The 12,830-nt window shown below is 51.7% G+C and overlaps 2 protein-coding genes across 3 annotated transcripts in view; one reads left to right on the top strand and one right to left on the bottom strand.

Annotated features, from left to right (window-relative positions):
* The window catches only part of LOC102863394 (chromosome unknown open reading frame, human C12orf43), a 9,917-nt gene extending 4,039 nt beyond the window's left edge, over positions 1-5,878 (top strand). The window contains exons 4-6 of the mRNA XM_006890502.1: positions 3,877-3,950; positions 4,792-4,882; positions 5,560-5,878. Of these exons, the coding sequence (XP_006890564.1) occupies positions 3,877-3,950; positions 4,792-4,882; positions 5,560-5,878 (484 nt within the window). The remainder of the gene's footprint in view (positions 1-3,876; positions 3,951-4,791; positions 4,883-5,559) is intronic.
* Positions 5,879-7,785: 1,907 nt separating this feature from the next.
* Positions 7,786-12,830, bottom strand: part of HNF1A (HNF1 homeobox A) — a 22,228-nt gene continuing 17,183 nt past the window's right edge. Inside the window, exons 5-10 of one of the 2 annotated variants that reach the window (XM_006890440.1) lie at positions 11,760-11,911; positions 11,428-11,629; positions 11,149-11,322; positions 9,143-9,264; positions 8,920-9,064; positions 7,786-7,955 (exon numbers count right to left, since the gene is read on the bottom strand). In XM_006890440.1, coding sequence (XP_006890502.1) covers positions 7,828-7,955; positions 8,920-9,064; positions 9,143-9,264; positions 11,149-11,322; positions 11,428-11,629; positions 11,760-11,911 — 923 coding nt within the window. In that variant the 3' untranslated portion in view covers positions 7,786-7,827. Of the gene's footprint in view, positions 7,956-8,919; positions 9,265-11,148; positions 11,323-11,427; positions 11,630-11,759; positions 11,912-12,830 lie in introns of both variants that reach the window. The other variant, XM_006890439.1, reaches the window with a different exon arrangement.

Here is a 12,830-nt window from a genome sequence, read left to right as displayed (position 1 = left end):
TGCTATTGTGAACAGAGCCGCGATAAACATGGGTGTAGCACCTGGCTCTTCAGTCAGCTCATAATTTGCTCCAAAGTGGGTCTGTCCTGTTCAGCTTCCCCCTGCTTGTTGAGTTGGATCTGACCGGCACAGGAGGAGACTGCCCCTCCTTCTCCAGTGGAGCATCTAGTGAATTTGAACTGCACACCTTTGGGATTGCAGCCAGAGACCCCTCCTGTTAGTTTTTAAAACGTTGATTTGTCTTCACTAATGTGTTGTGGCCTAGTGGTAAGAAGCTGTGTTCAATCCCAAAGGCACACAGTTTGAATCCCCCAGTGCTCCCTGGACGCAGTCTCCTCCCGTATGATTTACTACCTCTGAAAGCCCACTGGAGGATCAGCTTTGGGTTGGTTCTGACTTGATGGCATATAACAATAATAGTTTTTCTGTTGGCATCTCCCTGCCTTTCAGTGAACTGCAAGTGGGGGCCCTTTTTCAGGCCTGGGCTGTCATTTTAAAGTCACCGTATTGATCTGTTACTGTTATGCTCTTTTGCTGACGCTCCACTTTTTCCTGCATGCTATTCTTCTCCAGGGACTGTCCAAAACAAAAGGCATAACATACCCATAGGGTGTTAGACAAAATTTCAGTAACAATCTTTGCTTCTGAGGAGCACTCTGGCTACTTCTTCCAAGACAGATTTGTTTGTTCTTTTGGTAGTTCGTGGTATAGTCAATATTCTTCAATGGCACTTCAATGTAAAGGCATAAATTCTTTTTAAATCTTCCCTATTCATTGTCCAACTTTCATATGTATATGTGGTGATTGAAAATATCGTGACTTGGATCAGGTGCACCTTACTCCTTAAACTGACATCCTTGCTCTTTATTGTTTTCTAAAAATATTTTTTTTTAAAAAATCCTTGACAGCTGATTTGTCCGACATAGTATGTCTTTTAATATAAACATCTTCTTTTTTTTTTCTTCTTACTTTAACACACAGGAATTTATTCTCTCACGGTTTATTCTCATTGTATGGTTGATTGCTGTCGAGTCAAGCACGACTCATAAGCCACCCTATGAACAAAAGACCTGAACCCTGTTTTATGACTATCATCATTTCTCTAAGCTAGTAGAGTTTCTAGAGGAATGTTTTTAGGAATCTAAAAATCTAATTTCAGGGCACTGGCTCTAGGAGCGCTGCTCTCTCTAACAGTTCTGGAGGAAAGTCCTTGTTTCCTTCAACTACTACAGATCTGGCATTCCTTGGGGCTCTCTGTGTCATGGTCTCTGGGTGTCAAGGAGCTTTCTCCTTGAAATCCTTAACCACACAGTGTCTTCTCCATTTATCATGATACTGTTTACTGGTTCAGTTGTGAGGAATTTTGTTTTCTTTATGCTGTGGTGTAATCCACTCTGAAGATTGTGTCTTCAGCATCAGCTGCAAGTTCTCTTTAGTTTCAGCAAGCAAAGTTGCTGGATCCATGTTGTTGGCGAGCCTTCCTCCAATTCTGAGCTGACATTCTTCTTCATGTAATCCAGCTTCTCTTATTATTTGCTCATTGTTCAGGTATGGAGAAAGATACAACCCTGATGCTCACACACACCTTTACTGGTTACCTTGTAGGAAGCTGACTGAACATTGAACCACAGAAGTATCAAAATTCAAAGACATCGATTCTTCTGTCATTATTCACTATTCATACTAAAATAGGAAGTAATTGGAAAAAGAAAAGATTGAAATTGAATTTGAAATTGAAAAAGGATGTAATTGAAAAGACCATGGCTTGGATCAGGTGCACCTTAGTCTTTAAGCTGACATCCTTGCTCTTTAGCACTCTAGAGAGGTCCCTGACAGCAGATTTGCTCAATGCAACATGTCTTTTGGTTTCTTGACTGCAATTGATTGTGAATCCAAGTAAAATAAAATTGTTGACAACTTCAGTCTTTTCTCCATAGATGAAGATGCTGTCTATTGGTCCATTGATAGGGATTTTTGTTTTTTTAATGTTGTGATATAATCCATATTGAAAACTGTAGTCTTTGATCCTCTGCAGCAAGAGTTTCAAGGCCTCTTCACTTTTGGGAAGCAAGGTTGTGTTGTCAGCTGCATTTGTTGATGAATCCCCCTCCAGTCCTATTGCCATGTTCTTCATGAAGTCCAGTTTGAGAAATTATTTGCTAAGCATACAGGTATGGAGAAAGGATACAACCCTGACACACACTTTTTCTTATTTTAAACCGTGCTCTGGTGTTCCCTTGTTCTGTTTGGACAACAGCTTTTTTGATCCCATGTGCTCATTTCACGTGAGCACAAGTAAGTGTTTTAGAGTTCCCCTTCTTCTCAATGTGAGCCATAATGTGTTATGCCTTTGTATAGTCAAGAAAACAAAAATAAACATCATGAGTGATTCTTGGGAACCACTGATCAGGAACCGACACATAGCTGACCCTCCAGTGGGTTTTCAGAGGGAATTAATCGCATAGGAGGAGATGGCCCACCTTTCTAGCTTGGAGCGGTTAATGGATTTGAATGGACTCGTGCCTCTGGGTTGGCAGCACACTCTACTCATTAGCCGTTGTTGTTGTTGTTGTGTGTACCACAGAGTTGGAAATGACCCACAGCTGACCCTCCATTGGGATTTCAGAGGCAGTTAATCTTACAGGAGGCGATTGTCCATCCTTCTCCCGCAGAGCAACTGGTGGATTTGAACCATGTGCCTTTGAGATTGCAGCCTTCGAGATAAACCATTCTTTGCTGGTTATCCGGGATGGGGGGGGGGAAGGAGAAGGGATAGAAAATGGTAATTAAATAATGATATTGCTGTTACTAGGTGCCATTGAGTCAAGTACAACTCTGTATTTAGGAGCCCTGTGCCACCCTGTGCCATCCTCACCATCTCTGACACTCTTGAGCCCATTGGTGCAGTCACTGTGTCAGTCCATCTCACTGAGGGTCTTTCTCTCTTTCACTGACCATCCACCTTTCCAAGTGTGATGTCCCTCTTCAAGAAATGGCCTGTCCTAGCAACATGTCCAAAAGTATGTGAGACAAAGCTTTTGCCATCCTTGCTTCCAGGGAGCACTCTGGCTGTGCTTGCTCCAGGACCATGGATAAGGAGAAGAGTACGTAGTCCTTAGAACAAGAAAGTGCACAAGATCTAAAGGACAGCACTTGCCCAGAGAGGGCACTCAGAAAGCAGGAAGGGAGCGGAGAGAGGGATGAATGGAAGTAACCCCTCACAGGGATTAGGAAGGGTGCTGTTCAAATGTGGGGATTGTGATCAGTGTCAGAAAACAAACTGTTTATGAATGGTTGGCTGGAAAACCTGTAAGCCTTTCACCCAAGTCACAGTAAAAAGTTAACACACAGGCGCACACAACATGGGTTGGCCGTGCTCTGGAGAGAGCTCTTCCCTTGCTTGCCACAAATTTTCTCTCTTGCAAGTTTGTCTATTCATGTGTGCTGCTAGGGAACTCAGAGCAAAATGTGTATTCTCTCGTAAGTGTATCACATTCCTGATCACGGTCTTAGCTCCTTTCCTTCTTCCTGCCTTTATGATCTCTTAGAAACTACATGCCTTGCTTTTAACTACATTTCTTTTTCTTTTTCTTTTTTTTTCTGTATTCGGAGTATCTTTAAAACCCCTTTCAACACTTTGCAGTAAAGCAGAATGCGAACAAGGGAAGCCCTGCCGTTTGAGCCGGGAGGGGCTAGTCTGTGACTGTGTCCTGACTGTAGGTGGTAGACATCGGAGAAGCCAGTGTACGCTCTGGGTTTTGCACTTTAGATCATACCTCATCCCTTCCAGTTAATGGGGTTCTTTTTTCTTTTTTTTTTTAAAGTGTTTTGCTACCCAACATCTCATCCTAAGTCAGCTGTCTCTTCTCCCCTTAGCTCCATTACCATCTCAGAGGTGAAGAAGGAGCCAGCCAAGGCCAGCGTGCAGAAAGCGGCCTCTGAGGATGATGGTGAGTCCACAGCTTCCACTTTTCAAGCGCCTACTTTGTGCAGAGAAAGACGTGACTCTTTGCGCCACAAGGTTTACAGGCTCAGAAACTCAGAGGGACAGTTCCCTCCTGTCCTTCTGCGTCATCGTGTGTCAGAATTGACTCGATGGCCGGGGGATTGGGGATGCCTGAAATTGGGTGATAAAGTTCTGGTTCTGGTTCTTTTCGTTCATTTGGGCACTCTTATGATGGCTGTTACATATTATTATTTAATATAGCTATTAATATATTACTTTGTTTAGACATTATATTGTTGTTATGTGCCGTCGAGTAGCCTATGACTCAGCGTCCATATGTACAGCAGCCCTAAACCCATCTCTAACCTGTGCCAATCGTATTGTCTCTGACACACCCATCCCATATTGTATTATTATTTGTAGACAGAGAAACAGTCTCTTGAGAAATTAAGCCCCTTTCTTTGACATAACTCTGTAGCGTCACGCTGAGCCTCACTAGTGTGTCTGTCCACCCCACACACCCAAGTCACTTGTCACTTTGAAGACTGCCTGAGGGGGCACATTTGTTAACTTCCTGTCTTCTGGAAACTTCTCTGGAGGCGGGCTTGCGGCACATTTGTTAACTTCCTGTCTTCTGGAAACTTCTCTGGAGGCGGGCTTGCTGGCCTGACCTGGTGGCTGGCATCTCTCCAGCACGCTTTGCTCTGCCCCAGCAGGCATGTCCCCATGACAAGGTTTTCTGCTTAGACGGCAGTGATTCCCTATTCCTTCCTCTCACTGGGGGCCCAGTCCCTAAGAGGAGGGGCCAGCGTGCCGGGTACTGACTCTGCCCCCTTGAATGCCAGGCTTCCGGCTCTTCTTCACGTCCATCCCTGGCGGCCCTGAGAAGGAAGCTGCTCCCCAGCCCCGCCGGAAGCGACCGCCGTCCAGCTCCAGGTGGGTTCTCACACAAGGCCAGGGCCTCAGGCCTGTTTGCTTTCTTGTTGCGGCTCATCCGTCGTTGTCTCCAAGCAGATTCCAGGCAGGCCCAGACCAAGGTGGAGGCTGCGTCCAGTGTTAGTGGTGGTGGTGGTGTTGTGTGCCTGCGAGTGAGTGGACCCTCCAGCAGGTTTTCAGTGGCTGTCAATCACACAGGAGGAGATTGCCCATCTTTCTTCCTCAGAGCAGCTGGTGGATTTGAACCGCCTGCCGTGGGATTGGCAGTGCAACTCCTTACCTATAGGCCACCAGAGCTCGGTATTGTGTCCAGTAGGTGTGCAGATCGTGCACTCGGTGGGCAGGTGAAGAGTTGTGTTGGGGTTTGTCTTTGCGTATTTCCTGGCTTCTGAGCACCTGCCTTGCGCCAGACACCTCACTTAGACTTTTCCACATGTGGAACATCCCCGTGAAGCCTGGGTTAGACTCATTACATAGATGAAGACTCTGAGGGCCAGAGAGGCCACGCAGCTCGTAAGTAGACAGTGTGAATCCAGGTCTGCTGCCCTCTCAAGACTAAGCTCTCATTGCCCCCTTTGTGTCCTCTTTCTGTGGTCTGGACCGAGGAGGCCACGCTGGGGACTTTTCCCTGATTCTGGTTGACCCCGGCTATTCCCCTGCCCGTCCCTCCTTTGCAGCAGTGATGACAGCGACGAGGAGTGGCAGAGGTGCCGGGAGGCAGCCGTGTCCGCCTCTGACATCCTCCAGGCCTCAGCCATCCATGGCCCCATCACAGAGGAGAAGGAGATGAAGGACATGAGAAATAAGGACAAGGACGAGGCCAGCGCCACCAGCGCAGCCACGGACCCTGGGCAAGAAAAGCAGGCAGCTAAGCTCAGCGGCGAATGGGCCCCACCAGGGACCAAAAAGAAGAAGAAACGGAAAAAAAAGGCAAAAACCAGTGAGGCTCCCACACTCCCACCAGCAAAGGGCACAGCAGCCATGCTTACGAAGTGACCCCAGTCTGTGGGCATCTGAGGACAAGGAGCCAAGACGTTTCCAAGCTCCTCTCACTCCAAGTTCACGGACATGACTGGCGGGCCCAGGCTCTGCCCATGAGACCCTGCTGGTGACTGGGCTTCGCCCAGAATGGGGTGAGTGTGGGTGGGGTCAAAGCCTAAGCCAGGTCTGGCCGCTGTGCGTCTGCTGAGGGCAGAGGCGGACTGTGGGACCAGAACGGGATGCAGGATCCTCTAGTTACTCAGCACTGACATTCGAGCGGCCAAGCACCTGTGGCCCTGGGCCCATCTCAATGGATGGTAAACGGGTTTTCTCCTTCCCCTTTGCCACCACGGACGCTGTGTGAGCCACACACACTTGATAGAACACAGTCTAAACAAGGAGAGGCATCATCCCCCCCCTCCGATTTTCCAGACTTTTCTTCCTCCACGTTTATGAATATACCATCTACCGTCATGTCTCTGAGCCAACCGGGTTTTTAATAAATGGTTGTGGTACCCAACACTTGACAAAGGGTCCTGGCTCCATCTGCGCTGAATCTTGGATGAGCTCATAACAAGCCTCACACACTGGGGATCCCCCTGCCTGTACCCACGAGGTGAGTCCCCTCACGTCAGAGCTTCAGAAATTGCCGCTCGCGTGTGGGATGGGTTTCCTAATAGTAGAGGCAAGAAAGAGCGGAAAGTCAAGTTTAAGGGGAAAGTCTAACTCGGTCTTGTTTTGCCTCCAAGTAAATAAATAAATATAAAGGGGTCTGCACACTGAGGTCCTTCTCCCCCAGACCCTGGCCCACCCCAACCCCTGATGACCGAACAAGCAAGGCGTTTTTCAGCACATTCATCATTTGCTTTACTGAACGTTAAATAACTCGACAGGTTCACCCATAGCTCGTTATAAACTGCAGGGGGTGCTGGCTGTCCCCAGGCGCCTTCCTCAGTCCCAGGGTGGGATTGTCTGCTGAGGTCCAGCCCCAGGGCATGGTGTTGTGTGTGCCTCTCTGTCCCCGGTGGAGCTCCAGACCTCAGACCCCTCCAGGCATCTGTAAGCTGCCTCAGCCTCGCCCAGCCTTCTTGCCAGCTCACCTGTCTCCCTCAGCTCTGCCAGCCACCCGGGCCTCACTGCCTCTCTTGGCAGCTTCCCCCTCAAATGAGGGAAGAGTCTAGAGTCCTCGAGGTCAGAGGGGCTGCCGCTCAGGGGCCTGGCATGTCACCAGACCAGTCTTGAGATCCTCCCGGGAGCAGACATGCTAACCCGCAGCTGGTTTCTATCAATGTGCGTGCCACGCTGGCTGCCGGAGGTGTGCTCTGAGGACTGAATGTCCCAGGCAGCCAGGTGATGGTGACCAGAAGCTGGGAGATCCCTGCTGGAGATTCCCGGGCCTGGGCGTCTGAGCTCCCAGCCCTGACCTAGTGCAGCCTCAGGAAATGCTGTGTGGTGGGTGATGGTCCGGGGTGCTGGGAGAACCCTGTCTTCGAAGCTCCCAGCCCTGACCAAGCGCAGCCTCAGGAAATGTTGTGGGGTGGGTGATGATACACTCATATGTGTATGTGGGATTCAGAGCTGGGAGGCAGGGTTGGAGTGGCCTGGTGAGTGTATGGGTGACAAGACCTCAGTGCGTTCATCCCAAGGCCTCTGTGAGTCCTGAGCTCGTGTCCCGAGGAGCGTGGCTGCCAGAGCCCAACCTGAGCTGAGTGTCCAAAGGCCGCCCCTTGGGCTCCGAGTGACACTGTTCCACCCTGCACAGCAGGGACAGTCCCTCCTGGGTCCCACCATGAACAGGCTGCGCAGTCTTATGTGACTTGAGGAGCCGACCCCGGCTGGGTCACTGCAGACCTCTGCCCAAGTTGGCCGAGTGGGGACCTCTGTGGGAGCAGAAGTCTGACATCCTCTGGGTGGCAGTGACCGCCCTCGTCACTCCCCGAGCAGGCACTGTGGGGACCACCCGGTTACTGGGAGGAAGAGGCCATCTGCGTGGAGATGAAGGTCTCGATGACGCTGTGGTTGGCCGGCAGGAGGTGGCCGTGGCTGCTGGCGGAGTCTGAGCTCTGGTACAGCACGAGGCTGCTGGAGGACACTGTGGAGGACACGGAGCCTGTGGCTGCCCTGCAGGGCCCCCACCCGCCCCGAGCACGTCCCCACTGCGGCCGCCTGGGCCTCACCTGGGCCCCATCCAAGCAAACCTCTGTCCTCTGTTCTTAACAAGGTTCCTGGCGAGGTTCTCAAACCCCCCAGAGACTGACCTCAGAACTAGTGGGCATGTTAGACAAGCCTTGAGGAGACAGTTAAGAAAGCAGACTCGGAGGTTAGACCAGGGTTCGAATCCCAGCTCTGCCACCTGGGAGCTGCGCTTCCTGCTGTAAACCCATGGTATACATCTCCCAGGCTTATGGTGAGGTGGTGCGGGCAGAGCGGGAGGCCTGGAGCACGGTGCCTGGAACTACTGCCCAGAGCTGGGAGTGGAGCCCGAGGTTTAGGGGGGGAAACTGCTTGACCAAAGTCACACCAGTGAGTGAGTGGCCACACCAGGACTTGTGCTGGGCAGCTCAGCCCCGAGGTAGCCATTCCTAACCAGCACGTCTTGGGCTGTGAACTGGGAAGGGAGACTGAGTGGGCTGGGTGGGTCAGGTGGAGATGGCGCAGCCTGAAAGCTCATTCTTTGTGCATGCGAGAGTCCTTAGATTTTTCTCAGAGAAGCCAGATTTCCATTTGAAAACTCCTGGGTTTTCAGTGTTGGAAAATAAGTTAATAATGGTGAGCTGGACCCCACACTAAACACATCTCTGAGTCACTGGCCATCAGAAGCCCTGGCTGCTCCCGCTGCCCCCACCTGCCTCTCCCAGCAAAGCCTCTACCCTCATTCAGGCCCGCTGAGTCTCCCCATCAGCAAGGCCCCCTTGCCCTGGGGTTTCACGCCCACCCAGCCCACCTCACAGTCCAGGCCCAGTTGGAGAACAGAGAGTGCTTTCCAGTGTGGGGGTGATGTTTCTTCCATGGTCCCCCCGACAGTGGGAACTTCAAGGATGGGAGAAAGTGCTCACCTGTGGGGCTAGTGCTTAGCCGGTGGGAGGGCTGCAGGTGCTGGATGGTGGCGGGGTCCTGGCTGGGGATGTGGATGGTGGTGGCCTGGGACACGGCCGTGTGAAGCCCAGAGTCAGTGGAGACCTCCGTGTCCGAGGTGAAGACCTGGAGGCACATGGCAGGTGCCTCAGCCCCGGAGACTTGGTGCTGGGGGTGGGGGGCTTCCTCAGAGCCTGGCCTTACCTGCTTGGTGGGCGTGAGGCTGGCAAGGGCACTCAGGTTGGTGGTGTCGGTGATGAGCATGGTCTGAGGGAGCAGGCCCGTGTGGGTGTACTGGGCCACCTCGGGCTTGTGGCTGTAGAGGGCTGGCCAGGAGGGAGAGAGATGACAGGGACATAGCAACCGGGCTCCACCCTGAGGGCCTAGAGACGGTGTTCTAGAGGGAGGAGGATGTGGGCACCGCCTGGTGAGGCCCCAGCAGAGTTAGGAGGATGGGGCGGGCATTGAGGGCTGGTGCGCCAGCCTGGAAGCTCCCAAGATGAGGTTAGACCCTCTCAACCTGAAGTGGTGGAGTGGAACCAAGGAAGGCTGGGAGCCCAGGGGCGTGGGCCACACACAGCGGGTGCTGCTGGACCTAGCATGGCTCAACAGTAAGGTAGGTGACCCCAGAGAGGGACTGTGTGGGAGCAGAGGGCAGCAGGGTACCCTGCTCCTGAACACCTCTGGAATACTCTCTAACCTTGTATCTGCAGCCCCCTAAACATGCACATGTACTAATAGAAAACACATAAATTGTGTATGCTCACATTGGCTCAGAGAAAACCGTGACACACACACACACACACATAAACTCAAGCACATATCCACAGAGACTGCAGGTCCACAATCCCTCACCCCCGATTTCATGTGTTCATAAACTCAGCTCTAGAGCTCATCACCACGGGGCCACTTGGCAGCATCAGGATGGATGGTGAAGAGATTGAGATAGTTAACAGTTTTAATTTACTTGGCTCCACGGTCAACACTCTTGGTAACAGCAGCCAGGAAATCAGGAGACGAATTGCATTGAGAAAGTCAGCTGTGAGGGACCTCTCAAGAGTACCGAAGAGCAACAACGTCAGGCTGGAGACTAAGGTGTGCCTGATCCAGGCTATAGTCTTTGCAATTACGTGCTATGTATTGGAGAGTTGGACAGTGAATAGGGATGATAGAAAGAGAACTAATGCCTTTGAGTTGTGGTGCTGGAGAAGAGTGTTGAATACACCATGGACTGCTAGGAGAATAAACAGGTTTGTCCTGGAGAGGGTGAAGCCAGAATATTTCCTGGAGTCAAGGATTCTGAAGCTTCGTCTGACTTACTTTGGGCATGTTGCAAGGAGGGACTGGTCCTTGGAGAGGGACATCATGTTTGGGAGAGGGGAGGGACGGCGCAGGAGAGGAAAACCCTGGATGAGATGGATCGACTCTGTGACTGGAGTGGTGGGAATGAATGTGTTTGAGACGGCGAGGTTGGCACAGGATAGAACGGTGTTTAGGGCTCTTGTACATAGGGTCGCTATGAGTCGCAAACGACTTGATGGCACATAACAATAACAACAAGAGCTCATCTGTCATCAGACCTGACCTGAGGTGTTGTGCAAGTCTTGACAGAACCCATTTTACAGAGTTCACACCTTCCTGACAGGGTTTCCCCCCCCAAGCCCTGCTGGGAGCATCACATGATGTTTGACACAGCCACCATCACAAATGTTGTAGCACAAAAGCTTCACACTCTCAGCTCTTAATCAAAAGGTTGGTGGTTCGGATTCACCCAGAGGTGCCTTAGAAGAAAGGACTTGCTACTTCCAGAAAGACAGCCATCAGAGCACAGTTCTACCCTAACACACCTGGGGTCACCGAGAGTCAGCGTCGGCACCCACCCAGTAGTAGCAGCTCGTCCTGGTTTATCTTTCTAGAATCTGAGCGAGAGTTATTTCTGAAATGCAGGGTTTCAAGAACTATGACCATGATTGAGCATGTACACACGTACCATTGAACACCCACGTGTTTACACATGACAGCACGCCGTGCACTTAGTAAACACACACAACTCCACATGCCCACGTGCTGGAAACACTCACCTGAGCCCCACAGACTCCCTCCATCACAGAAGCTCGCACACCTGAGCTGGACACACACAGCCCCCAACACCCGTTCCCGTGTGCTCACTGAGACCCAGCACCAGCCCTAGAGGGGACAAGGGGTCTCACCGTGGGGACTCTGCAGCTGGGCCATGGTGGCCATGAAGGGGTTCTGGGCCACATGGCTCTGCACGGGGGACATGAGCGACTGCTGGTAGGACGGGTGCAGCGGCTGCAGGGTGGTCAGGCTGCTGCCCATGCTGTTGATGACCGGGACACTCTGGGCCTGAGTGGAGGCCAGGCCTGCGGGGAGGGCAGAAGAGGGCAGGAGTCAGTCAGTCAGTCTGGTCCCCACCCTCTCCCCGTGATCCTCCCCCAGGCCCACCCTGACCATCCCCTCCTGCTTACCAATGACCAAGGTGGAGGCGCCTGTGTTGGTGAAGGTGGGGCCCAGGGACGCAGGCTCACCAGGCCCGATGGCCATGACCCCCGGGAGCGAGGCCATGATGAGGTTCTGAGTCTGCTGGTTGAGGCCGGGGGACGTCTGCTCCAGGCTGTGCAGTGCTGTCAGGGTGCTCACGGGGGGCAGGGGACCCCCTGTTGCTGAGACCTTTGAGGGGAGGCCAAGCTGAGTCAAGTTTGAGGACCGTCCACACACACTTCCTACCACTGGAGCCCTGCAGGATCTCAGCCACGGCAGGATGGAGGTGAGGGGCTCATCACAGGCAGGGGACACTCACCAGCTTGGCTTCAGTGCTCAGGAGGCTGTGGCTGGGCTCCAAGCCCGTGGGGGACACTTGGTGCAGGGGTGTGGACACCGTCACCAAGGGACCCCCACTACTGGAGGGCACGTCTGCCGCCTCACTCGTTGCAGACTGTCCAAACCGCACACCTGGAGTGGGGTGTAAAGTGCAGGCTCAGCTCCCCCCTTCCCTGCCCTGGGCCCCTCTTCATGCACCAGGCTCCATGCTGGCTGCTTCCAGCCCCTGAAGGCAAAGGCTACATTTGTCAGCACCCCGTCACCCCAGTGCCCTATGTGACATGCAGTAGGTGCTCGATAAAAGAATGAAAGCTATCTTCTAAAAGAGACCATTGAACTGAAGGTTAATGAAACAACCGGAGTGAACTGAGTTCAGCAGAAAACGGAAATCAGTTGAGTTGAGATGCGACTTTAATCAAACCCACAGTGAATTGCACTCGATTGAGTTGGATTGTATCATATCCAGCCATGTTGCATCCAGTCCAGATGACTTGAAGGGAATTACACAAAACTTAAATTAATTGAATTTAATTACATTTTGTCAAATGGAATCAATCACTTGAGAATTGACCACACCAAATTTAAATGAACCACGTCGTATTCTAAAGGCTTGAACATAACTGAGTTTAGTAAAATTGAGTGGTCTGAAAATGAATCAGGTTGATTTGATATGCAATGAAGGAGGTGAATTGAAAAGGTAACCCAAATCAAGTTAGGTTTCATGGAGTGGAATGGAGGGGAGTAGTAAATGGATTGGAGTATAGTAAATAAGGGTGGAACACGGTGGATGGCATGGAGTGGAGTAGATAGCGTGAGGAGTGGAGTGGATGGAGTGGAACGCATAGAATAGATGGAGTGGAGTAGGTGGGATGGGTGGAGGGAATGGGTGGAATAAAGCAAGTGAAATTTGTGGAATGGATGGAGTGGAGTGTGTGGAATGGATGGAGCAGAGTGGATAGAATGGAGCGGAGCGTGTGCAATGGATGGGGCAGAGTGGATGGAATGGATGGAGGGAGTGGGTGGAATGGATGGAGGGAGTGGGTGGAATGGA

Source organism: Elephantulus edwardii, unplaced genomic scaffold (assembly GCF_000299155.1).
Source record: "Elephantulus edwardii isolate Elephantulus edwardi_28Jun2011 unplaced genomic scaffold, EleEdw1.0 scaffold00089, whole genome shotgun sequence".
Lineage (NCBI taxonomy): Eukaryota > Metazoa > Chordata > Mammalia > Macroscelidea > Macroscelididae > Elephantulus > Elephantulus edwardii.
The sequence above is the reverse complement of the archived record's forward strand: the minus strand, read 5'-3'. Positions and strand labels throughout refer to the sequence as shown.